The following is a 27,965-nucleotide window of genomic DNA, read 5'->3' on the forward strand; positions in this document are numbered from 1 at the left end:
GTTTTATTATAAAAAACAACAACAACATAATGATGCTAATACGGGGTACTGACAGCAGGAAAATATGGTTACAGAACATCAGACTATATCTATCTAACTGTCATAAGCACAAAAGAGATCACTTGGTGTTTGACGTCACTCTTTGTGACATCATCAAGCATTAACCTTTGACCTGATTGGCAGCAGAGAGCTTGATGACCTCAACAGCAGGAAGTAAATAAGGACACTTCAATACTTTAAATAATGCAAGTAGTAGTACCATACAATTCAGCTCGCAAATAAAATTTCATCACTTATATAATGTATAATGTACTGTATAGAAGACAAAGCTGTTGAAGCAGAAAGCGTTATGTAAAAGACACACTGTTTAATGTAAAACTGTAATGATGGTTTAGTTTAAATTATGTTTAGTTTGGTTTGTATTCTTGTTCACAAGCATCTCAGCTCACAAACATCTCGTCCATGACAGAACTTCTAAACTAGACTGAGTTTAATACAAAACGATAATAAGGTCAGTTTACCACACAAACAAACTAACACAAAATTTTAGCTTATAAAATTAAAATTCAGGTGCAAAAAAAGACAAATTATTTTGGTTTATACCCATTCACAAGGTCTTTGAGTCCCAGCTTAAACGGCACCAAAAACTCATAGCACATATATTAAAACTCTACATCCTACATCAAATAGTTTAGTTATTAATACCTCTTAAGCTATGACCTTAGTCTAGTTTGTTAGATGCTACTTAAAGCCTATTTACTAAAAAATACAAAGAGTTAAAAATCAAAAGTGCTTAAAATGAAAAGAAGAAGAGAAATTATGTCATTGAGGGGGTCCGAAGTGCCAAAACCACTAAACAGCAATATCGACTTGTTGGTAAATCTAGTTTCTATAATCAATGAAAATATGATTTGTAACTTTATAACAATTAAGAGATGTACAAACAAATATATACCCAACAAAAGTATATTTCCTGTGAGTTGAGCTCGCAAGAAATACAAACTCACAAGTAATACAATTTCCCTTTCGAATTGTGCCGTGAAATAGTCTTAAACCAAATCAAACGTGTAAAATCTGTCACCGTCGCTTTAAATAGTCTAATCCAAAACAAAATCAAGTGCAAGTCCCTTAAACACGATACATCCCTGAATATTTTATTACATAGGAAAAACAATGTTCTAATAGCAGGACCGAACACAACACAACTTCACAGTCCTAAATCCTGAGTGATCCTGTTCTTCCGTGACCGATTTTTCAAAAACGACAGAATTCTGTGTGGAATAATGCCACATGATTTAGACAGGCGAGGTCAAGATGTTTTTCAGTAGACGTCTATAAATGTTCTACCCTACGACCTACACTTAATGTATAGTAATGTTGCATACTATGACACAAGCAGACAGATGTTCAGATGTTCGGGACACGCTCCGAAACTACAACCTCACAATGAAAACAAACCCCTCAGGTGAGGCTGTGGAGATGCGACCTCCTATTTCTCTTTATCTGTGACTTTTTTCATCACATCAATCCTGTTAACATACTTCACCATCTCAAGAGTGACCCAAAGTGACCACGCCTTTAAAATAAACTTACAGAAACCTTCATATTTCCAGTCCGTTACAGCATTCATTTAGACTTTCATCCTTCCTTTCTGCTGGTCATCTAGACTACATTCAACAACCTTCTTCACATGCATTTGTCTTTCTTGACTACTACTCGCATCTTAGAATCTCCACAGTGCCAACTAACACAGAAAATAAGTGCAATGATGTGTTAAAGAGAGAAATATAAAGAATGCTTATGATGGTAGAGAAAAGAAATCCTTCTTGAGTGCTATAAGGCCTTTAAATCTTCATATTTAAGCAAAAAGATGCTATTACTTCATTATTGTGCTTTTAAAATATCTCCCTTTTCATCTTCAAGTCTTATGGGCGGCAGGAGGTGGAGTAGACGGGTTATTAAAATCAACAAAGATATAAAGTCAAGGTCATCCACTCCATCATCTTCATGAATTATGTAGGTCGGGCGGGGCCTGAGAAAGGGAGGCGTGTCTACGTGTGGTTCGTCGTGACTCATTCGGGTTCCCCCAGGGCGGAGTGGGAAGGGCCAGGGAAGTAGGGTGTGGGAGCGGTACGTGATAGGTGGGACTGGAGAGCGACGCGCTGCGCCGACTGACCATGGCAGGCAGGCTTTGATTCCGCCGAAGGCCATCCAATAAACTCCCTCCTCCTGTTGCTAAGAAAGTGGCAGATTCTTGCGGCTGGTCGGACCCCTTGAGCACTTTTTTATCCAATCCAAGCTTACGCAGCTGCTCCACGAGTTTGACGCTATTCCGCTCGGGCTTGTTTGGCTGCTCCTGCGGGGACCGACGATCCGGGCTCAGGAGGTCCGGTCTGGGGGAACGACCGAGTTTTAGCCCGTAAACGTCTTGTAGGAAGAGCTCGGCGGGGCGGGAGGCCAGGAAGTTGTCGGAAGAGGTGGAGCGTGAGTCGAAGGGCACGGGGGTGGGGCACGGAGAGTGGCAGGGGGAGTTGGGTGGGGTACTGGGAAGACGACGCAGGGAAAGGGGCTTTTTTGGCTCGGTTACAGTTGGACCTTGAGCAGAGATGCCTTTTTCCAGAACTAGTTTGGTGAGGCCACCGGGGGGCGCTGCGGGACGGCGAATGGGGAAAGAGTCACCCAGACTCAACCTGCAGGGTGTGACTGGAGTACTGGGACCGGTCCGAAGAGAACTTGGGGTGTTAGCGCCGAAAGAAGGACTACAGACAGAGCTAACGGACAAAAGAGAAAAACATTTGAATTCAGGTCTGCAATAGAATACATTTTAGAAGAACTATAGAACTGAAAATGAGGTCTTATCAGGAACAAGTTCCATAAAATCTTTTTATGTAGTAGTCAAACAATATAGTTCACCACACTTCTTAAATTGTTTTGTTAGCAATAGTTCATCAAAAACATCAAAACATGTTGAAAACATCACAATGACACTGTCTTACCTGGGTGTCACCTGTGTGCTGTCGCTAGGGTGCATGATCCGACAGGTAGTAAAAGTGTACGTGGAAAAGGTTGAGCTTTGATATTTTCCAGGATTTACACCTAAACAAACAAAACATGATACAAAACGTGGTAAAATGGACATCTTTGACATTTTTTATGTCACTGACCCCTTGATGCATACAAAGGAGGAATAGGGACCCATGGCCATTGGTGCATATAGCATTTTAAAGTAATAGTTCACCCAAAAATGAAAAATCTGTCATCATTTACTCACCCTCTTGACTTTCTTTCTTCCCCAGAACACAAAAGATGATATTTTACAGAAAGTTGATAACCGAACAGCAATGGACCCCATTCACTTCTACTGTCTTTACACAAAACCAATGCAAGTGAATGGGCTCCAGTTAACAACATTCTTCAAAATATCTTCTTTTGTGTTCTACAGAAGAAAGTCATACAGGTTTGAAATGATAAGAGGGTGAGTAAATGAATGACAGGATTTTCATTTTTAGGTGAACTACACATATAACTATAAGTCTGGCCTATAATAACATGAACAAATAGGTTTATACTATTATGATGCTTAACTTACAAAATTAAATGAATCATTCATATACTGTTAACAAACTACATCATTTTATTTAATAGTTTGTAATATAGGAACTTTATACCTTTCATTTAAAATAAGTTTTAACACTTATTGTTTTTTGTTTAATGCCTACACTGCAAAATATATATATTTTTGTTTGTTTTTTCAGGAGAAATGTCTAAAAAAATCCTAAATCAAGATATATTTACTTTTTACATTTAAGGAGCAAAATAACTTCATTAAATTAAATCGAGTCAGTTCATTGGCATATATTTGAGCTTGCTTTAAGCATAAACTCACTTTTTAACAAATATTAAATAAATGGTTTCAATATTTTTAATAATTTAAAAACCAAGACTTAATATATTTTAATTTTGCTTGTGAAGTTAATGTATCCTAATTTAACCATTTTTAGACATTTGAACAGGAAAAAAGAAAATAAGTAAGAAATGTAGCTTTTGCAGTGTTTGCAAAATTGTAATTTGCAACCTAAAAACATTTTTACAGACCGTTTCAGCAACAACAACATAAACAAACTTTATGTGGCCCAAACTTAACTTCCGGTAGACATCAGCAAAGAATCAATAACTGCGGAGTAGTTCTAATTGAATTGAATACAATAAATATACAATCATGTATTAACATTTTAATATACAATAAAATATGAATACGAATATAAATTAAATTGTTATATTATAACCAAAATAACTGAACACAGACTGGAAGTTAACTTCGGGCCAGCTTGTGAGTCCGATGATGAAACTGTCTATATCAAATAATATTTCTAGGACTCCAGTGGATGCCATTTGACAACTTGCCATGACAGTAGTTTACCTGTAGAGGGCGCTTTACACCCAAGATTGAGGTTAAGCGGGGGAAATGCTGTTCCAGAGATTCCAGAGGCACCTGCAGAACTGGCTGTCTGGTTGACTGCTGTTGCTATGGAAACCACCGCCGCTACAGGCACAGGGGCATTCCTTAAGGACGCAGGAAGGGGCGGGACATTCGTTGGGGTTTGGGCATGACTTCTCTCTCTCTTTTCTTCGGGAGTGGACGACGACTGCACGTTAAACGTAATCCCTCCGTCATCCTCATCTTCCTCGTCGGTCTTTGCGCATCGTGCGGTTTCTTCCTTACCCTTACGCTCCCATGATGGCTTTTCTTGGTTTTCATCTTCCTCGAGATCAGTGAGCTGATAGACTTTGTCCTGAGGAAGTGGACGGAAACCTTTGGTGACGACGCCCGGATGGGGGTCTAGAATAGTGGCCAGGTGGGGTTTAGCCAGCTGCTGCCAGTGATGAAGGGTCAGTGAACCTAAAGGAGAAGAAAATAGTAGCAGGTGAGCAATATTTTCCAAAAACACATTTTTAAACCCTTTTTCTGTTTGCATCCTTCAATCTCACCTTCCATCGGTTTCACAATCTGCAGTTTTTCAGGCAGAAAGGTTTTGAAACAGCTGGAGGAGATGGAAAATTCTGATAGGTTGGTGGAAGAAGAAAACCCGCTTCCCATTGGTGAACTGCAGCCGCTCCGGCCTCCTTCCGACTCGGCTGCCACCAGCTCCTGCAGCTTACGGTCTCTCTCGGCCTGGAAAAACTGCCGCTCGCACAGGAAGTTCTGCCTGCGTAGAGACAACCGATGTATAGCCGACGTTAAGTCGTTTCCTCCAGGAAAGCTGGGCTGACCCAGGCGAGAACTTTCTCTGCAAAACAGATGATTATTATAAACAACAACAAAAAAGTGTATACGGAAATAAACAAAGATACAAATTTGAACCCGTTTAAGATCACTTATGCTACACACAAATAATAATGACATTTTTCCATGTTAATCAGAGTTCCATGCGGGACAGCAACACCCCTGCAGAGAGAAAGCTCCGCCTACACACTCTTTTGATTGGCTGTAATATTTTATGATTTTGTCTCATCTTTTTTGCCTTCATTTGTGCCTCGACTAGTAAATTACTCGCATTCCTTCGATAAACACTCACTTCGTGGCATCCAGATCTCTGTGGATCTCGCCCTCTGTGTGTGACTGATGGGGCAGCGCTGTCATGACAACACCGCCGTGGGCGGAGCCAGGGATGGGAGGCATGGCGGCTTTCATCGTGGACTGATTCACCGCCCTCACAGTCTGGAACACACGCTTGTGGGCCGACCTTCAATCAGAAAGCATGGTCAAAGGTCATTTGAGGTGAAGGACTGAGAACAGGTGTGTAAAGATGTAAGAATGTGTCTCACCTCTGATCCTCAAAGGCGATCTCTTCCTCCACACTCACTTCTCTCCTCATTGACCCTTCAATCTCAGCTGCCAAAGAATCCTGAACGACAAAACCACGATTAGATCCAGATTCTAGCCTACAATCATTTTCACGACTGTGTGTGACGTTTCTCACCATAGGGTACAGTCCATACGGCAGGTGTCTGCGCAGGCCTGCAGATGGCGTGCTCTTACTGCGCAGTTCCTTAATCTCCTCCTGAGTCTCGTGTAACATTCCCACACATTCGGCGTTCCTGTCCACCATCTCCTTCAGCTAACACACACATACACAAACGTTTATATTGTGCAGGCTGTCGGAAGGTTCATTAAACCACTGTATAGAGGCTTTAATTATCGTTTGTATTTTTATAAAAAAAATAAACATCAAAACAATGGAATAACAGAATTGTAACTAAGAATTTAAAACTCCAAAATAAAGGAAGACTATGTAACACCCTTGAATTTACAAAATGTGCTCTTGTCATTTTATCAGTCAGCTTCTTGAGGTCTTACCCTGAGATGCTTTTTAAACCGTATTAAATAACTTCCTCTATATTTCTGGCTCATGATAAACATTTCAGTCAAGTGGCCCTAAATCTTTGACCTATAGTGTATATTGTGCATGCTGTTGAAATGTGTCGTCATAAAACAATCATGGTTTACTAACCCAGCGTACAATGAGTTAAACAACCATCTGTTCCAGTGAAATGGTCATGTCATTATTTATTAACTAACCCCTCCTGTGACCTTGTAATGACACTTCAACCTTCACTGTTATATTTCATAAATCTATCATTGAAGGCAACAATCATATAGTGGTTTTAGATAAGAGCCACTACCACAGAAATGACTTCATGGCTTTTCAGAGTCACAGTGACTAGGCTGATTGTTTTACACACATATAAAACACAAAAGACTTGAGCTCTTTAAGGTTCTTAACACCAGATTTAAGAAAACCAGGGGCTTTAATCCCACAAAATTATGATTGTAAACCCAGATTTGTAAATCTGAGTTTGTGAGTTAGTCAATCTGTGTGTGTGTGTGTGTGTGTGTGTGTGTGTGAGGTTCACCTCAGCAGTGAGCTGGCGTTGCGCTTCCTTTGAGGCCTGAAGATGAACTCTCAACTCTTCTTTCTCTAATGCCACCTGAAGAACATAAACACACACAACGATACCACATGATATACAATTATACACAGACACAAACACAAGTACACATCAACACACACACAATAGTACACATCAACAACACGCGCACACACACAATAATAAACATCAACACGCACGCAGCAATATAATAAATCGATACACAAAATCGATACACAAACACAATATAAATACACACAACGCGCACATGCACACTACAAAACAACACACAATATTACAAGTCAACAAACACACAATAGTACACATCAACACGCACACACGCACGCACTCACGCACACACACAGCGATGTAATAAATCGATACAAACATGATATTACAAATCAACACACACACATGCACACAATAGTACAAATCAACACGCACACACAATAGTATACATCAATGCACGCACACACTGTATGACATAATAATCGATTATATACACAGAAACAATACACCACACACACACACACACACGAACACACACGCGCACACACACACGCGCACGCACATTAATCGATACACAGAAACAATACACACACGGACATTGATCTAATAAATCAACACAAACACAACATGATATATCAACACGAACACACACAACATGCGCACACCAACACACGTGCACACACAATAGTACACATTAACATCCACGCACTCACACAGAGCGATATAATAAATCGATACACACACACGCACACAATAGTACACATAAACACGCACACACACTAGTACACAATAGTTATCTTTTACTCTTTCTGACCTCTTTGATTCGGTGCTGGAGCTCAACGATCTGTGAGAGTAACTGTGCAATCTCCTCCTGATGTCTCAGTAACGCCTCGTTCTTCTTAGAGAGTTCCTCTGTCAGCGTCACCATCTGACTGTTCGATTCACCTATAATCAAGCATCAAATAAGAGCTCCTAAAATGAACCAAGGATTTAAACAGTAAGCAACTATAATGCTTTACAAAACATCTTGGGTCAAATTCAGCATTGCGTGCATCAGTCAAGGCAATCCCAGAATGCACTGCAGTAAGCTTTGTCCAACGTCTAGATACTCACGTAGTTCTTTCACGCAGTCCTTCACCAGCTGCTGTTCCTTCTCCTCATACGTCACGGTTTCTTTCTTCAAATGACAGGCCTGCAGAACATCAGCGCTCACCATCAGACACATCTTTTTCAAAATAACACTCCTGATCTAACAGGTTAAATGCATTACACGCCTCTGATCTCAAAGAGAGGTTCTCCTCCTCCATCTCCTGTAGTTTGGCCTGCAGCGCCTCCAGCTGGCTGAGGGCGAGAGCTGCACCTGCCGGGGTGGAGTGACGGAGCGGCGTGGAGCAGCTGGAGTCGGTCTCGCTCTCCTCGCTGGCGCTCGCCACCATACGCAAGAGTTCATCCTTCTTGCCCAACTCGTGCTGAAGCTGATGAACCTGCGAGAGTAAGATGTCAAAAAAAGGTCACTTGCTCTGCCTCTGAAACGACATCATCAAACTCTCTTGGAAATCTGTCACATTATAAAGATAAATCGGGTGCATTTGTGTGTGTTGTACCTGATCTACAGCCTGTGCGAGCTGTTCCTCCAGAGACTCGTTTCGTTCCTGCAGCACATGATTCCTCTGGAGGAGAGACTGACCAATCCGAGCGGCCAATTCCAGATCCCGGTCCCTCTGAGATGACATCACATCATAACACAACCAATCAGAAACAACCTGAACAAAGCACATATAACCATCTAACAGTCTTCACTCACTTCAGCCAGCAGATGTGTGACCACGTCAATGTCATTGAACGTCTTGGTCATCTGCTCCACCCGGTCAGAGCTGAGAACTACAGGGTGAACAAGAGGCGAAGTCTTAGAAATGAAAACATTCACACATATACAGAAATGTATACTACGTTTTCTTTGGCTGGACCAAAACAGAAAATGATAAAACGCCCATATACCTAATTACATGCGTACATGCATACACATGCATGCACAATACTACACATACCACCTAACACAAGAGGCGCATGCACACTCAAAAGTGCATTCATAAAAACATGTCTATTTAGAATCACATGCATTCTTTAAAAGAGTCATATTCTACTATTTCATACATTTAAATTCATCCATATATTTTTATACATAATTCAAAGCTTTGGGTTGTGTCATCACCTAAAAAGAGCACGACCTGTTTACACTATGATATGACCCCTTTAACATGAGTTCTCTACAAAAGGCATCCATGTATGATGAGTTGAGGTCTGGTACTAAAAGATGCTGGCGCCAGCATACACACAGGAAAGAAAAGCGTGCGAGTGAGACAGATAAAGGCAGATTCAGAGAGAAAGACAGCATGTTACCTTTAGAGAGACTGTTAGAAGCATTATGAGCATATGAGGAGGAACCCACAGCTAGAAATGCTGCAGAACATGTGACGAGAGAGAGAGAGAGAGAGAGAGAGAGAGAGAGAGAGAGAGAGAGAGAGAGAGAGAGAGAGGAGAGAGAGAGGAGAGAGAGAGAATAAAGCACCTGACAGTAGTCATTGTTCCTTTCCCATTAGCACTCCTGATTTAATATAAATTCTTAATTAATAAACAACTTTCTTATTTATTTATTTTATTTTAAAAATGCTAAAATATATACTGTATTTTTTCAAAACAAGCCAATGATATTTTTGATCTTCCCTCACACAAACCTGTTAACATGAACAGATTTCAAGTGCATCATCATTTAGCCCTTTAGAAGTCTGGACCAACTTAAATGTTATTGACATGTTTTTATATTTTGATAACACACGCACGCGTCTTTACTTGGTGTAAAAATGTGGGTAGGAACATCATCAGAAACCTGTAGCGTCCTGACAGACATGCTCTCCTGTGACCAGAGATCTCGACCCAAACACACACATTCACATTTCAACAGAACCTCCCTTAACGCACAAACCACAGCAACACAAAATCAACCTCTAAACATCATGACACAGCAGACGCAAAGACTGATCTGCTCTGTCTGCATTCAAGAATTATCTAAACAAACATGTAGTCATGAAGTCCAGCAGACATCAGACATTACTTAACACAGACATGTTGTGAAGACCTTTGATCGCTAGTAAAACATCACATCAGTCAGTATGGGCGGTTCACATGCACTTCTACAGCTGACCTAGCAAAAAACTTGATGTAATTTATGAGCATCAAACGTACAAAACATTTTTGTTTGAGACATTGCAATAAAGGCAAATTATACGGAACACACCTACACCAGACCACAGAGCCAAATGGATTATGATGACTCTTCTGAAAACAACCCTTGGTTATAGCACTCAGTAAAAACTAAACTCAATTTAGTAACAGTAAAACCACAATAACCACAAACGTACAATGATCTCAACACATTAACCTCAGTTTAACCATGGTATTTGTAGTAAAACTATGGTAATCAATCATATGTTTAATACACTTTTACTATAATAAACCATGGTTACTTTTTCTGAGAGAAACAGGAAGACTAACCATCGACAATTACACTTGGTATTAATTTTATTGAAAAATGTATTATTTTACTGCATTTAAAAATCACATTTGACTGAGATTTGACCGATTCCTCTTTATAAAAACACTATAGTAAATTAGTTTTCCTATAGTAGCACGATTTGCAAGAACTAAAATATTCTTGAAGAAATGTAGATTGAGCAATATAGTATGCTGTACTATATTTGATAGAAACTAGAGGTGAACAAAGTATTTTTACTCATTTTTTTAATCTTTAATACTTTTTAATAAAAAATAAAATCTTAAATAAAATCGTATTGTTTTTAAAGGAATAGTTCAACTTCAAAATGAAAATTCTGTCATCATTGACTCACTCTTTTGTCATTTTAAACATGTGTGATTTTCTTTCTTCTGCAAAACACAAAATAAGATATTTTGAAAAATATTGGTATCAACCAAAAACCGTTGGTCCCCATTGACGTCTATTGTGTGGATTGACACACAAAACCAACACATGAGCTATTCTGAAGAATTTAGGACTTCTCGGGCACCTTTGACTACTATTTAATTCTTCCTACTATGGTAGTCAATGATGTCCCGGTACTGAAAACGACTAACATTCTTCCAAATATCTTTCTTTGTGTGCATCAGAACAAAGTAATTTATACTGGTATAAAATTACATAAACTCGAGTAAATGATGACAGAATTTTCATTTTTAGATGAACTATCCCTTTAAATAGCCACCAACTGCCTCCCTGGTTATTTTTACTCTCTGGATCACCCAGCAGTAAGAAACTAGGGCAGAAAGTCTCGGCACGTCCCTGGCTGTGCTCCCCTCTCTTTAGAGTGACCCAAAGCCACCCCTCTTTAGACATTAGCCGACCCATGTGTAGATCATCATCCTGCTCCCCCGGACCCCTTCTAACTACTTCCTGTTGCCCACGATTCATCTCTGCTGTGCCCGGATCAAACCAGGAGAATGCTTTTTATTCCCACCCCATTATCTGATTTATAATACTGATCGATGCAGAAATATGAACTCTAATGTTCTGAGACAAAGCATTCTTGTGGATCTACAGGACAGCGGATAAAGAACTGAATAGACAAATAGTCTCGCAAGTTATCGATTGAACTCAGCCTTACTCATTAACTGCGTTTATTTTTGTTCACGTCTAGAGTTTTGCAGCAATGAACAGTATAACAATTTAAAAAACAAAATGCAGTTTGCACCAACACTGTGTGTGTGTTGTTAATACAGAATTAATTCTGTAGGAAACAGCTCATGTCAGTCAGATACCTGCCTCGCATATCGACAGGCTCCTGATGACATCAGCACAACATGAGCACTCACAGATGACATCAGCGCAAGTAGCTGATCTCAGACGCAGAGAAACAGGAGCCTACACTTCCTGTGCACAATGCAGAGACAAGCACACGCCCCAAACAAAACTGCACAACTAGTCGAAGGAAATGCCCCAGCAACAATGCCAGCAAAATGCCATAAACATGCATTCAACAGCACACGAAACACACACACACACAGAGAAATCTCTGCCGTGAGTTCACCCTGAATGTCCCGTCTCTTATAGATGACCTTGCAGTGTCAGAAGTCCTGCACGGCCACAAACGCTTCAAAACAAAACACACACAAACTTATCCTCGCTGCATGTAGCAATCCCAGTTTACCTTCTGCAGCAAACTGATCATAGAGATCTTCATTCAGTATGTTTAAAACCGGCATGTCTGCTCTCTTCTTCACTGTACTCTCTATGTATCCATCTGCTTCCACCCCCCGCCTGCCCGACTCTGCTGTCAACTGCACTTCAGGGACCTGCACACGGAATTCCTGTGCCCTTGCCAGGGCCGGGCACATACACTCACCCTCAAGCATATAAACCTTAACCTGTCACCATTTACTTACCTTCAGATTGTTCCAAACCTGTATAAATTTCTTTGTTCTGCTAAACACAAAGGAAGATATTTGGAAGAATGTCAGTAACCGTGCAGATCTCATCCCCCATTTACTACCATAGTAGGGAAAAAAAATACCATGGGAGTCAATGGGGGGCGAGATCTGATCAGCAATTCTTCCAAATATCTTCCTTTGTGTTGAGCAGAACATATACATTTTTACAGGTTTGGAACAATCTGAAGGTAAGTAAATGATGACAGAATTTTTGGGCGAACTATCCCTTTGATGTTAATTTTTCAAATACACAATGTATACCATGTAGTTTGGTTTGTTTGGCGGCATGTGGTTCAAAACTTTACAATGCGTGACATTTAAAGGTGTGTGATATTAGAGAGGATTTATAGACAGAAATGCAATATAATATACATAATTACGTTCTCAGAGGTGTATAAAGACCTTACATAATGAAGCGTTGTGTTTTTATTACCTTAGAATGAGCTATTATATCTAAATAGTCCCCTTGCATGGAATTCGCCATGCTTCTACAGTAGCCTTAAACGGACAAACTATAAATATGTTATCTCCTGTAAAGAAGCGGAAACTTGACAACATCTTTGTCCTGTGTCAGCCACCGTGGTGCGTTTAAATGGAGGGGCGAGCGGTAGAGAGAGCCGTTGGTTGCAATTTGCATCCTCACCACTAGATGCCACCAAAATTCACAAACTTGACCTTTAAATTTGAGTCAGATTAATGCTTCTCTAATTCTATAAATAAATGACAATCTAATCTCTTCAATAGATTATTGCTATTATAAATCATTTTTAATATACTGTATCTCCAACACTGAACAGATCTGTGTTCTTGACACTGTGTTATCTAAACAGAAATAGCAACTAAGCAGTCGCGCACACGTGTTTGGCTACACACACACACACAGGGTGACTTACTCATGTAGCGGAAAGTTTCCTCTGCCAGCATGGGAGAGATTGCGCTGGGTTCTTCAGGAGAACAGGCGGGTGAGATGACCCAGTCCTGACCCTCATACAGATATAAAGCGCCCCTGCCGCAGCCACTGACACCCACGTCACGCACCTTACTGCTCTCGTCTGCAGGAGACACGAAAATAAAGAAACTAAGCCAATGCACATTTTGTGTTATAAACTGAGACTGGTAATGAAAGGTCACTCTATCGCGCAGCAAAGTAATGTCATCGGCTGTCAAAACTGATTTAACAACAATTAAACAATCTTTTCTAGATGCTACTGTGTAGCACAGGTTGTTGTATAGAAAGATCCTTCTTTAAGAATGACTACATTTATTTTTAACAAGATCCGTCGTTACAGTTTTAGAAAGTGTGAAAATTACCGTTAAAGGAAAAATATACAATTCTCTCATAATTTCCTGTGTGAAAGTCACCAGAAATCTGGTGAAATCAAGATGAAGTGTTTTGGAAAATATAATTCATGTGAATATGCGGTAGAGCAAGTTTCTGTAGTAAACTCTATGTTTTAAGTTTTACTTTCTCAGACTCTCTCTCACACACAAACACACCTGTTCCAGCAGTGGTTTCCTTCTTCTCCACGCTCATTGGCTTCACCTCAAACATTCTGATTGGTCAGCTGGGCGAATGAGGGCGGGGCTCCGCACAAACAGAAGATTTACGCCTTACATCCTGTTTTGCATCAAAACACGGCTGAGATGTAAAGACTCCAGTCTTCACCTGAAAGAAACCCACAACAGTATCATACTGACAGAATGTCCCTTTGCGAGTTTGCGTGTTGTCTGAGGTCGGCAGGGACACACAATTCAGCCAAACAAGTCGTCTGTATAAAATGTCTTCTCTATGACAATCTCTCTCTCTCTCTCTGTTGATATTTCATCTTGGCAGGATTTGTCCCTCCAGCTGTTGGGCAGCTTAACAGTTCATTGCACACAGCTCTCAACATTAATAGAAACACACTTAGTATTTTAATGGAAACTATTAATGCACATTCTTTTATAAACAGGCTTTAACAGTGTCACAGCATAAATATTTTTAAATCACTGGATTAGAAAACAAATTAACATTCACATTATAGAAACACAAATTTCCAAGCAAAACACGTTTCACACAATAAGGTTTTAATGATATAACAACAGATTTTGGTCTGGAGAGTCCACGTTGAAGCTGTCTTAAAGGGGGGAGCGAGGGGGACTTCCTGTTATTCACAATCTCACTGACTTTAAAGAGCCCACATGCACTTCCTGTCTCAATGTCTAGAGGGAAGAATTCCCACAATGCCGTTCACCATAACGTTTACAGAACATGATAACACTGGCTGGCTGACTTCAAAACAAATCAAAGCAATCAAATTTATTGTGGTAAATTTGTGGTTAATATGGTTTTGCTACAAATAAAACCTAAATATATGGTCACCAATAGATAACCCAAAGAAATAATTTTCCTAAGGTTTCCTTCCTTTCACGACGTGTATATAAAACTGAAGATTTGTGGTGTGCGTTTGAGCACAGGGGGAGAGATCAAAACAAACAAACGCTCCTCCTTTTGTTCCTCGTCGTAAACAAAAGTGAAAGTTAGAAATCAGCACTTTGTTTTGTGTTAACCTTCAAACGTAACTCAAACTCTTAACCTCAAGGCAGGTTATTTTCTGCCCTATTTCTATTTATAAACTTCCAACTAACCTAACGTAGCACATTCTACAAAAATTGTGTGACTGGCTGGCTGACTATATTATTGTTCCTATAAATGTTTTTAAATTTGACAGGCTCATGTCAAATAATTCACAATAATCTGCCACGGAAACAGCTATACACATCTATTTTTACAGCCTTCCACTTTTTGTCTTTAAGGATGTTTCGTTTTTTAGGAAGTAAAGATTGTGATGACAATTTGACAATACTTTTAATATCAAAGACTCTTACCCACAATGCATCTGACCAGCTCATGATAGGAAACAAGTAACCAATAGATGAACTGCGAATAATTGGAACTTTTATAATCAGACTGATTTTCATTCCTAACAAACTTCCTCTGTGTCCTGTCCTCGCTGAATGAGAATGTCTATGTGGACGCGTCAAGCACAACTTATTGACATTATTCAAATGTAAAGTAATATTTGTCAGGGTGCGGTTCTGCTGTTCAAATGCTTTTCTGCCTCTTTAATGGCATAAATTCAAATTTCTTGATGAACACAAACAAGACGAAAAACATAAAAAAAACACTTAAAATCTGTTCTCCAGGTCAGAATGGATTTGTCCTTCTTGGTCTATGCTAATTTAAATTGCATTTCTTGAAAAACTTTTAATATATTTAATTGTGATTTCAAGGGGATTTAAATGAGTAAGCCCCTTCAATAACAGAATCTTGGCCTGAAGTTAACAGGTATACAATACTGTATGAAAATCATAAATCAAGTCTGTGATTCTGATAAGAAGATTAATTCAGACTGGACAAAAATCACATGATCCCTGTGCTAACAACAAATGATACTCAATGTTAAGACATGATCAATAAAAACCACTGTAATAGAATAGGCAACAAAACAAAACAGTGATGAAACTAACGTTATCCCATCTAACAGCTGTAGGCAACATATTCATGGAAAACATGGGTGTTATTATGCATGATCACAAAATGCACTTCATTTAACACTCACAAAGTCATGCAATAACATGCACGAATATGTTTTGAGCTACATATTGAGCCTGAAGGATTCCTAATGGACAACAGCCACCCAACATCGAGACAAGCGAGCCTCCAGTAGCACACCCGTGATTCTCACTCACCGCGACCGTCAGATTCACCCGATCACACCTATACACACCAACATCGGCTTGGATAAAGATGAAATTCATCCTATTTCTTACCTCCTGGTGACTTTAAACCCGTTTTTCTGAGCGCTACTGGCGCATGTGGCTGCTGTCACCTCGTACGTTGAGACAATAGAGAAGCGCGCAGAGGGAGGGGTAGGGGCTGGCTGAGTTTTGGGCAGATCGTGGATATAGACATTAGGAAGCGTTTATTTCGTGATAAAAGTCCCACCAAAGCGATCTCACGGTGTTGCTTAAAACGTTTACTAAATGTAAAATAACGATAAAAAATATTTGATCATGTAATAAATTATAAATAACATATATTTATGTATGCATTTTATTATATTAAATATAAATATTGGTTGGTAATATCATTCACTAAAATAAATTTTGAATGGAAATTTTGAATGTTGCAAAGATGTATTTTCTTGAATTAATTACTTATTTAGGCAACAGTGTAAATTATTAGTTATAAAACGACGGAGCTGTGAATAATAAATGAAGATGGCTTTTATTATGCACAAATTATACGGTAGTTTAGACTAATCTGAAGGGGCGTCTCTAGTCTATTGTAAAGACTATTTTAAGTGGGCTACAGTTTCCGTAAATTACTTTAAAATATTGTACGGGAAAACAATTAAAATGTTAGCGTTTTAATGTGTATAGATGGACTTTGAATATATGGAAGCTCATTGGGTTGTAAGAGACTCTTATTATGTAAACTGCTCTGCTACGTCAAGCATGACGTGAGATCAGCTGGGACCGTGAACAAAAGCTTTGGCAAGTCAAGTTAGAAATGTGCTTTAATGTGAGTGGCGCTGCGTGATTTTTTCACGCATAAAAACCATTGTGACTGTAACTGATGTTCACTGTGAAATCCATAAAGTGAACTCGTTTTTCCAGATGAACCTTCATCCTCATGCAAAACAATGGTAAGTTATTGCTATGTCTTGTTTACATCGCACCTAACACATTTTAACTATACAAAACGCTATAAAATAGTCCAATTATTTAGCACGTGCAAATAGTGTAAATTCTGGAGTTGTAAGTTGACGTTAGATCATGCTATCTATTGGCAGTCAAGAAATGCAAAAATGCATCGTTAAAGGCAAATGCATATGAAGCAGTGTAAATTTAATATCAAACTCCAGCTCATATTATATTATTACAATAAAACATTGCTACTTTTAACAGATATTCTCGTTTGTACATGCAGCCACGGTCAAGGACTAGGAAGGGCACGTGCGGTCAGACGACGCAACGATTATAGTTACCTATAATTTACAATATTAGTGTGAAATACCTGTTTGTCTATTTGCCTCATGCTGTATGCCTACATGTGCATTTATATATTTATTTTTAAATCAATGTGGCTGTGGGCTTCTCTTGAACAATGACGTTATTTGTTAATATTTTATATTTCTCTCATTAATAAGCTTCCAGAGAGCTTGCAACCATGACCTCATTCTTATCTGACTAATGTATTCATTACATAAAAACACAACATGAGCAATGCTTTCCAATGTAACCGTAATGTCCGATCTTATGTGCCTCGGGAGAAGCGACAGTCCATCAACCAAGATAAAGTCTGTGATGATGTCTGAGAGGAGATCAGACCTCAGGACTTATTCAAGCGGTGCCTGACATAGACTGTGGCTGCTCTGTTCATGGACACAGGTTGTGATCCATGCATGGGGTTAAAAGACTGGAATAAATATACTGAGGATTTTCAGACACAATGCATTTAAAATCAACATTCATAAATCGATCAAATAAATCTGTGTAAGCTTATTAGATAATAGCGCCATGTGCACTTGAAATAGTTTGATTGTTTTTTCAATGCTTGGTGTGTAGGACGCTAAAGGAAAACTGCATACAGGGATGAGATGAAGTCTGTATCATTTACCCAGTGGAATCCGAGCAAAGCCAGGTAAGCAAAATACAGATTCTGCTTTTCAAGCAAAATTTTATTGCAATTATTAATGCAGCTTGGTGTCTTTGTCATTGACTTCTGCTTACGATATTTGTGTTCTTGGACATGTGCTGGACATTGTTATTCAATGTATTTAGATGTGCGACTCTACAGTCAGATAAATGCACTCCAGTGAAGCATTAATACAGCCAAAAGGACCTCATGTCATTTCTGGTAAGTTGTATCTGTTTTGTGAAGCTTTTTGGTCTTTGTGCAAACCCAAGGAGCCTAGTATCCTACTAGTATTTTAGAAATCTTGTATTTGAGGATCCAGATTGCATTTCATGTTTAGTATGATATTTATATGTTTTTGAGGGTTTATCATTTCATGGGTTGAAGATGTTCTCTTAACAATATTCCTGGCCTGATTGTTCTTTAGTCTCTAGATATCTGCACATTTAATAATATATGCCCTCATTAATTTCCTCCAGTCACTCACCACACAATCCCCCTCCTCACCTCCACTGTCCTACAGAATGTGTTAATATCTCACATTCTTGATTGAAGGAATGTTCTGGGTTTAGTATATTGGTTATGTTTAGTATCTGTAACATACTGAGCATACTTTCAATTTAATATTTTTTCAATATTTTTATAAACTTTCAAAACTGTATTTTAGCGTTCCAGGGCAGTGAACTGTAGACTTGTATAGTAAGTGCATTACTGTTAACACCATTTTTGTTAGAAATCATTTTTGTGGTAATCAAACAATTTACTGGTGCATGTTATTGTAATAAATAATATTACATCACAGCCACAATTTCATGATGGATAAAATCAAGACCCATCCTATATTTTTCCAATAAATATCCATTTTTGGAAAAATTATAAAAAATATGAATATGATTATAAAAGATTAATATTAACATGGAATGAAAAGGCCATTTCATGTCAAATTACGCCCCCTGAACGTTCCTTTAAATAAGACATTATTTAAAGATCTTAACATGCCATGGTATCTGAGCATCTTCATCATCTCCTCCAGCCCACCCCTCCACTGTCATGCATAATCATATTATGCATATTCGTCACACCTCATCTGCATATTCACATGTGGGTGGGGTGTGTCTCATATCTCCTCCCCTTTTCTCCTCCCCTCAGGACTGCACCTGTATCTCTACTCACTCACAAGTCCAGTCCATCAGCATAGAGGAGCAGTATGAAGACATCAGCCACCAGGTCTCGGTCAGTATAGTCTCATAGCAGACTACAGATTTAGTTAAGAGTTTAAGGGTATCTTGCCTTAAAATTCTGAAATTACGAATTGGGTCCCAATTTTACTTTGAAGTATGTATGCCTATAATCTATATAAAATAAATACACATTTCTGTTGGATGGTATTTAAAATTGTTTATTTTTTATCATATTAGAATTTATTATAATTAAAAATGAGCACTGTCAACCGAATAAAAGTTTGTGTTGACATAATATATGTCTGTTCTGTATTTATAAACACTAACACATACATGTATATATTTTTTAAATATATAAATATTAATAAACATTTATATAAAATTTAAATTATTGGTAAATATAAATAAATACATGTAAAAATTTCCTAAATATGTATACGTGTGTCGGAGCCGATAGCCTTGTGGTTAGTGCTCCGACATATGGCGCTGTTGCGCTCCGGGCGACCCGAGTTCGAGTCCCGGTTCGTGGTCCTTTCACGATCCCACCCCCTCTCTCACCCACTTCGTTTCCTGTCCTCTCACTGTTACTGTACTGTAAATAAAGGCAAAAATGCCAAAAATAAATCTAAAAAAAAATATCTACATATATATGTATATGTATATATATGTATACGTGTTTTTGTGTGTGTTTATATGTTTAGAAATACAAAATTAATATGCACAGTTCACAGACATATATTATGTCAACACAAACTTTTATTCTGGATGCGATTAATCGTTTGACAGCCCTATTTAAAATGTACATTTGTATTGCATATAGTATAGTATAAATAAAATAATATTGAATATATTAGAATTGAATGTTTTGGTGAATACCTCAATAAAGTTGTGTGTATGATAACATGTTTCTGTCTAATTCATTAAGATAAATTAAATGAATTATTAAAGAGTACTATTAAACATTTCATTTTAACTCCACTTCCTCACATTCAAATTGTACCGTTTCCTGTTTGCAATTCAGGAATTTAATTACAGTTGAAATGATACGTTTCAATCTCAATTTATTTCTGAATAACAAAAATCACGTGACCTCTTTCCGCACTCCCATTGGACACTGCCACATCATGTTGCATCAAACTCATCTTCGTTTCGCATGTCGCCCCAGATCACCAACTCTTTCAGTCAGTGAGCGGCCCTTTAGCATATATTCCTTCAGAGATGTCAGTGGCTGTCTTACTCTGTTTTGTGAGGAACACAACAGTCCTCTCGGTGGATCACAAGTACTGTTGTGTGCAGCTGAGTTGTTGTGATTTCAAACTCTGAGTGGATCCATTGTGTTGGTCATCACAACAGTTTTTCTGTTTCGTCTATCTGGAAGAAAGGTCACTTGTTTTCCTTTGGTTAAAAGATACATTTGTGGGCTTACTGTAGAAATTCTTGTCATTTGGCGTAGAGACACCGTGTTTGTCCTGCATACCCGAGTAGTCCTTTTACTCCAAAAAATGTGTATTTGTGGTAGTTTTATGTTGGTTTTTATGGCGTTTTATTTGAAATGTTTACCCCTTTTCTGTCACTTAGAACATTGTAGTTGTATTCAGTTCTTGCGTGTCTGCTTTTAAGTTCATGTTTGTCCCGTGTGTTAGCTTTCTGTGTGTGATATGTCTTTGTTCGGATGTGGATGTGAGTGTTTATGTGTTTGTGTGACAGAGCAGTGATGTCTCTCCGTGTTCTGTGTTGACGGCTGACGATGACGTCACAGGTCTTTCCACTGACCCCGCCCACTATCAGCTGCTGTCACATCTGGGTAGGGAGCAACACACTTTCTACAGCTTTATGTGTTAACCGTTCCCTAAAATGAATCTCAAACATCCCTGTTTACTGTGTTCTTATATAGCTTCCTCTGTAAGTGACATTTATGTGTGTATGGTGTGAACAGGGCGGGGCTTCAATAACCTCAGTCAGGTGAGCGTGTCGCGTCACACTCCATCCGGTCGGCTGGTGGTGGTGAAAAACACAAATCTGGATGAGTGTACGGAAGATGAGCTCCTGCATTTGATGGTGTGTACATTCACAACTGAATAGCTAATTACGGGTAGTGTGTTTATTTCCAATACGTAAAGTATTGTTTTCCCTTACTCACACGGTGTGTTCGCGTTTTATTTGCAGAACGAGGTTTTGTTGTCCAGGTTGTTTCGTCACCCAAATCTTCTGACTTCCAGACTGGTGTTCAGCTCGTGCTGTGAGCTCTGGGTTCTGTCTCCGCTCATGAGTTACGGTTCGTTTCCCGTATCACTCCTGTCTTGGACCTTTTGTAGATCACAGCTCCTTTATCCAACGTCCCTCCTGCTTTCAATCAGGTTCTGCAGACTCTCTGCTCAGGGCGTATTTTCCAGATGGAATGAGTGAGTCTCTGATAGCGTATTTGCTGTATGGGGTGTTGAAAGGCCTGGAGTACCTGCACCACATGGGATATGTGCACAGGTGAGAATCTGAACGCAGATATTCACCGACACCTCTCGGTCTTCTTGGCTCTTCTTGTTTTTGATCTTTTCTTCTCTTGTCTCATCTCATTATGAGACGCCTGGTTCTCATTTTTCTTTAGTTAGCTCATCTTATTACTTCTGGGCTTTTATTTGTCTTGTATCGATTTCTCATCTGATCCTTTTCTCTCATCCCTTCTTAACCTTTCATTTCTCTTCCTGTCTTGTCTTATCTCTTCGATTCAGTTCAGGAAATTTAAGTCGATTCATATTTATTTGTATAGTGCATGTCGCAGTACTGCAAAGAAACGGTCAAGCAGCTTTGAAACACAGTATCAGATTTTTACTACACGATTATCGTGCCAGAAAGAATTCATGACAACAATATTATCGCAATATCTATTAATTTTCAACATATTTTTAATAAATAAATAATGTTATTAATCAAATTCATATTTAATTTAGTTTCTTCTTTTTTTGCCCAATGAATCACGCTCGAAATACAAGGGAGAGTTTGTAACCTCTTAAATCAAAATGTTAAACACGTGCTGAATAATGACAATATTACAATGTGTAGTATTAACACAATATCGAAAATAATCGTTTTTAATATCACGTTTATAGTCAATACCTGTGTATAGTGGCACCACTATTTTCCATATTTCAAAACCAGAATAGTAATGTTGTGATGTTTGCGTATTGAGTCTGACGGGGGTCCTTGCAGGGGTCTGAGTCATCACATCTCATCTCGTCTCTTCTGCAGGGGTGTGAAGGCAAGTCACGTGTTGTTGTCGGCAGAGGGTCGTGTGTGTTTGTCAGGACTTCAGAGTGTGTACAGTCTAATGAAGGATGGCAAGAGGATGAGGGTGGTGTATGATATGCCTCAGCACAGTCCGTCTCTTCTGCCATGGTTGAGTCCTGAGCTACTGCGACAGGTGAAGCACATCACACAGACCCACAAGAACTCTTCAAATAGACCCAGGCTATATACAAATTATGCAAGATTATGGTGCATTGTTGTTGTCTCTCCTCGTAAAGGATCTTCATGGCTATGGTGTGAAATCAGACATCTACAGTCTGGGAATCTTGGCTTGTGAGCTGGTCACTGGCCGGGTGCCCTTTCAAGACATGCCGCCTACTCTGGTACCACACGTTTTTCAATCCCTACACCGTCTGCTGTGCCTTCCAGCACATTAAACCCATACAATAACACTCAACTCATTTTTCCACAGATGCTGCTTCAGAAGTTAAGGGGGTCTCATTCTTGTCTCCTCGACGTCTCCCCTTACCCACTCGGAGACCTCGGGGCGCTCAAAGTGTCCCGTTCTGGCGTGGATTCGGGTATCGGCGAGAGCGTCGCAACTGGAAGTCTGACTCGCACGGCCACCGCAGAGAGACCCCAGAGCCCCGCCCCCAAAAACCACTCGGCTACTCTGCACAACCTGGTCGAACTCTGCCTGCAACAACAGCCTGACAGCAGGTAGTGATACGGAGAGACTGTACACATTGAATAAAAAGAGTTCATGGTCCTTAGTGAATTCCGTGTGTGTTTTAGGCCCTCAGCAAGTGCTCTCCGCACCCACCCCTTCTTCAGACAGGTAGATCCTTATGTTAGATTTCAACGAATTTACCAAAGGATGAACTTTTCTCTACATTCCGTTTGAAGACAGTTCACCCCAAAATTAAAGTTCTGTCATCATTTATTCACCCTCATGTTGTTCAAACCCTGAATATGACTCTTTCTTCTGTGGAACACAAAAGAAGATATGTCGAGAAATGTCAGTGGTTTTGTGTCCATACAATGGAAGTCAATGGGGACCAATATTGTTTGGTTACCAACGCCCTTCAAAATATATTCTTTCGTGTTCTGCAGAATAAGAAAGTCATACAGGTTTAGAATGTCATGAGGGGGAGTGAATAATGAATCGGTTCTTTGTTTTGGATGACTTATCCCTTTAAATTAGTTTTTTTATTCTTTTCTTTTTATCAGACCCACTGTATCAGCATTGTTGGCTTTTGAAAAACCCATGCTGATGTCATGAAATGTTTCTAAAGTATGTTGTGGTCGAGTGTTTCTGATGCATTTCTGTGTGTCGTCCAGGTAAAGAAGCACACAAGAGACTCCTTCCTCAGTTTGATGTATCCAGCCGTGCCAATGTCCTGCCCTCCAGACACACCTCCATCTGAAACCCCTACAAAGACCTGTAACAGCCCCTCGCCCACCAACAATGAGCCAGAAGATGAGATGTGGGACTTTTCCTAACCCCCCCATTTAATTCTCACTCCATTCCTAAATATAGCCTTATAATACAATTCCCTTTTCTCTTCTAAGACATGGTCTCTTTAAATATCGCGCAGGTCATCTTAAAGGGGTAGTTCATCTAAAAATGGAATATTCAGTCATCATTTATTCATCATTTAGCCTCTCGTTCATAACCCTTGAGTTCAATGACTCTTTCTTATGTGGAACACAAAAAAAGATATTTTGCTAAATGTGGTCATACAGTGGAAGCCAACATTCTTCAAAATATCTTCTATTGTGTTCTGTAGAAGAAAGTAAGTCATACAGGTTTGAAATGACATGAGGGTCAGTAAAACATGAAATCATTTTTATTTTTGGGTGAAATATATCTTTAATTGTCCGCGGAGCTTTTTAGATATCTACAATTATGATATCTACAATTAAAATTTCAATGTGCAGTTGTAAATGTGACCATGCCTTTACTAATTTAACCACGTATCTATCATTTATTGTGTTTAAAAATGCCTCTACATTTAGTATTTCAAGAATCTGATATGTACAGTATGTCTAATATAAGACTGTAGATCAGTGGTTCTCAGACTTTTTCGTTATGTGGCCCCCTTTGTGCAGGGTGCATCGCTTTGCGGCCCCCCCCTAAAAAAAGACTTAATAAAACTTTAATTAAACCAAAAACATATTCACTTATAGAATTCTGTTACATCAATTTATTATAAATTTCTATATTTCATAAAATGCCACAAAATCTATGCTCCCCCCTGGATCCATCTTGGGTCTCCCAGTTTGAGAACCACTGCTGTAGATCAATTATCACCACAAACCTAATATACTGTGCTGTATTTACTCTCTTTTAGCTATGCCAATACTTTCTCAACCACTCGGAACGTTTTGGTTTGTTATACTCTGGGATTTCTTTTGCTTTTACTGATGGTTTAGATTCCTCCATCATTAGAATCTGTGTAGAGAATAGCACACTAACATTCTCTTACTACTGCTGCAGTATATAGTAATCATAGTATGTAAATCATCTGTATGCACACTGCATGGAATGCTGTGTATCACAATGCAATATACTTGATCTTCCATTTTCAGTATGACAAGTGCACCTGACATATATATAAATATAATTTTTTTGTATTTTTTTAACATAATTATTTCATAAAACTGACAAACAATGTTTAGTTTGTTAAATTATAAAGCTCCAAGATGACAACTAGACACCATGCGCTGAATTAAACATACATAGCATACTACACCATTGTTTAAAACACAATGTAACAATTTGTTTCTAAAGTTGTGTTTCGCTTAAATTTTTTCTGTTTCTTTATGACGTTTAACATGCTGAATACGAAAAACACATAATTATTTTACCATCAATGGTACTCGAAAAAACCTAAAAAATATTTTCACACATTTAAACATTTCGGTATTATTACTCGTATGCAGATATTACAAGGTACTGCCATAACACTGAGCTCAAAACAGATACTAAAAATGAGTTGTCCAAAACTTCAGAAGTGTATATTTGATAGTTTTTGTCTCTTATGACCAGTGTTGGGTAAGTTACTCTGAAAAAGCAATCAACTATTTACTAATTACATACTCAATAGTGTAATTAGATTACTGTACAAATTACTCTCTCCAAAGAGTATTTAATTATTTATTACTCATTATTTGTCCTACGTCAACCATGGTTAGAATTGATTCAAGGATAGACACGAAACAGCTCTTTTAATTCATTCAAATAAATAATATAAAACTAGATAAAGTAGTATTATTAACAGACCAAAGTATTACAAATGTGAGAATTATACATTAAAGCATTAAGGATTTTAAAGTTAGACTGTCAGTTAGACTGTTGTGATGTCAGTTCCACTATTGCATACACTTATATTACACAAAGTATTTAGTTTAATTACATGAGAAGTAACTGTAATTAAATTACAGAAAAAATAGAGTAATACCTTATTTTACTTGTTCAATGGGAAAGTAATTAATTTACAGTAACTAATTACTTAGTAACTAGTTACACCCAACACTGCTTATGACTACTGTCCTCACGAACCAAGTTCCAGACGTAGGCACCCATTATCGCTTCATTCCACCTTCCCTGTTCTAAAGAACTTTCTAAAATTGTCTGACAGTGACGATTGGAAAATAATTTTTTAAATATGTGAAAATTTTTACAATTTTTGTTCATTTGCAATATAGCGATATATTGTAATTAATGATATAATCTCAAAATTTACTTGAGCTACATATACACTAAAACATTGATGCTACATGAAAATAAATATGATTGCAATAATTAGCACCACATAATTGTACAAGAAGTATAAAAAGGTTGGGTTGTTTTTGTACACTGTGTAATTGCACTATATATACTTTTTACATTCTATATTTTAAGAAATAGTATGCGTCATATACTGCACAGTTTACTATACTATAAGCAGCACACTTGTATTCCATTCCAGGTATAGCCTTACATTAGAAGTGTGATCAGACCTTGCTGTTTGATGTTCACAAGTCCACAAGCAGCCTATCAGGTCATGTCATCAAATCACTAGATGTGAGTGAGGTCATCAAACTGAGCCATGAGTTTGCATGTGTGTCCTGTGGTGTTTGTGAAGGACGCTCCCCTGTGCCAGTGAATTTTTAAAGAGTGTCTGTGTACATATTAATGTGTGTGACTGTGAGTATCTCTGTGTATTAACTGGCGTTCTGTGAAGAAACTGCACACGTTTAAATCCTGTGAAGAAAAGCAAACCATCAGTGCTGTGCTGTTCAACCCACCCATCAATACTGCCTCAATATGCTGTATGCTCTGAATGGGATTTTAATGAATCCTGGTTAAACTGATGAACCGAGCAGCTTTAACTGTGACTGATATTCTACTTGCTGAAGACATTTTATGTTTTTTTTTGTTACTTGTATGATACATTTAGATTTATGATAAATATATTCTTACCTTGTTTCTTAACTCATTGGTGGTGTGTCATTTCTTTATATTCTACAGACTGTGGCATTTCATAAGATTCAAAAGTGAATTTCTAAACTTCCTCCTATAAAATGTCACAAAAGTTACAGGAAAGTTCTAAGAGATGTTTTTTATGAACTTTGAGAATAAGGAAAATTATGTTAATTTTATGAAGATAAAAATTTATAAAATAAAATTAAAAAAAAGAATGAGTAAAATGTACATAAAATATATCAATTCAAAATATTGTCATTTTACTGAAGTGCTCTTATTAATTGATGATTAATACTATGATATGTTTTAAAGATTATATTTATGTAACTTAATTTATATTTTTAATTTATTTAATTCACATTTGAATATATATATTTTTTAATTTCACTCATTAAAGTTTGTAGAATGCAAACATTGGCAGTGAATAATGTTTATTGATGGAATTGTTTTAACAGTCAAATCTTGATCAGTTGCTTTCTCATTTTAGTATCTCTAAAATGGAAGGTATAGTATTATGTGCAGAAATTCAATCTGAGACATTTTCATGGTGTTACAAAAAAAGAATTTTAACAGCAAACATCTTATTAAACAGAAGCTGTTTCATTCATAGTAAGAAATAAAAATGTGATTTTTGGTTTGAAATTTTTAAAGGTTTAAACTTTTTTTTATTTTAAGGGTACTTTTCTGTGTTTTTGTTCTTTAGCCAGTAGAGGGCTGTCATTAATTACATATATTTATTGAGCAAAATTTAAGAAGATCTTGAAATGTTTTATTTGAACAAAACGTGTATTTGTGTGCAGAATTATAAAATCACATATGACTTTGAATTATGAAAACATTGACAATTATTAACGGAGTTTCAAACTGTATATATATATATATATATATATATATAACGGTAAAATGTTGTTTTGTTTCATCTTTTGACTCCGTATGTTGCTAGTGTGCACGT

At 38.0% G+C, this 27,965-nt stretch overlaps 2 protein-coding genes across 4 annotated transcripts; one reads left to right on the forward strand and one right to left on the reverse strand.

The window, feature by feature from the left end:
• Position 1: 1 nt before the first annotated feature.
• On the reverse strand, positions 2-21,098 carry trak2 (trafficking protein, kinesin binding 2). 3 transcript variants are annotated; one of them, XM_057337089.1, is made up of 17 exons: positions 20,393-21,098; positions 13,936-14,104; positions 13,332-13,490; positions 9,340-9,399; positions 8,744-8,820; positions 8,544-8,660; positions 8,214-8,423; positions 8,053-8,131; positions 7,754-7,884; positions 6,916-6,990; positions 5,982-6,119; positions 5,827-5,906; positions 5,577-5,744; positions 4,990-5,288; positions 4,421-4,900; positions 2,997-3,096; positions 2-2,771 (listed from the first exon to the last, which is right to left on the reverse strand). In XM_057337089.1, exons 2-17 carry the CDS (start codon positions 13,988-13,990, stop codon positions 2,006-2,008), a joined length of 2,994 nt encoding a protein of 997 aa, XP_057193072.1. In that variant the 5' UTR covers positions 13,991-14,104; positions 20,393-21,098; the 3' UTR covers positions 2-2,005. The 3 variants fall into 3 exon arrangements, with proteins under 3 accessions (XP_057193072.1, XP_057193071.1, XP_057193073.1); XM_057337088.1 differs by lacking the exon at positions 20,393-21,098 and adding an exon at positions 16,252-16,407; XM_057337090.1 differs by lacking the exons at positions 9,340-9,399; positions 20,393-21,098 and adding an exon at positions 16,252-16,405 and having other exon boundaries at positions 3-2,771.
• stradb (STE20 related adaptor beta) lies at positions 16,580-27,037 on the forward strand. The gene is made up of 13 exons (XM_057337093.1): positions 16,580-17,129; positions 18,052-18,127; positions 18,268-18,343; positions 19,271-19,354; positions 21,010-21,106; positions 21,239-21,360; positions 21,469-21,577; positions 21,660-21,783; positions 22,546-22,717; positions 22,821-22,925; positions 23,015-23,262; positions 23,338-23,380; positions 23,884-27,037. Exons 3-13 carry the CDS (start codon positions 18,332-18,334, stop codon positions 24,043-24,045), a joined length of 1,278 nt encoding a protein of 425 aa, XP_057193076.1. The 5' UTR covers positions 16,580-17,129; positions 18,052-18,127; positions 18,268-18,331; the 3' UTR covers positions 24,046-27,037.
• The last annotated feature ends 928 nt before the right edge of the window (positions 27,038-27,965 follow it).

This window comes from Triplophysa rosa, linkage group LG7 (genome assembly GCF_024868665.1).
Source record: "Triplophysa rosa linkage group LG7, Trosa_1v2, whole genome shotgun sequence".
In the NCBI taxonomy this organism is placed as follows: Eukaryota; Metazoa; Chordata; class Actinopteri; order Cypriniformes; family Nemacheilidae; genus Triplophysa; species Triplophysa rosa.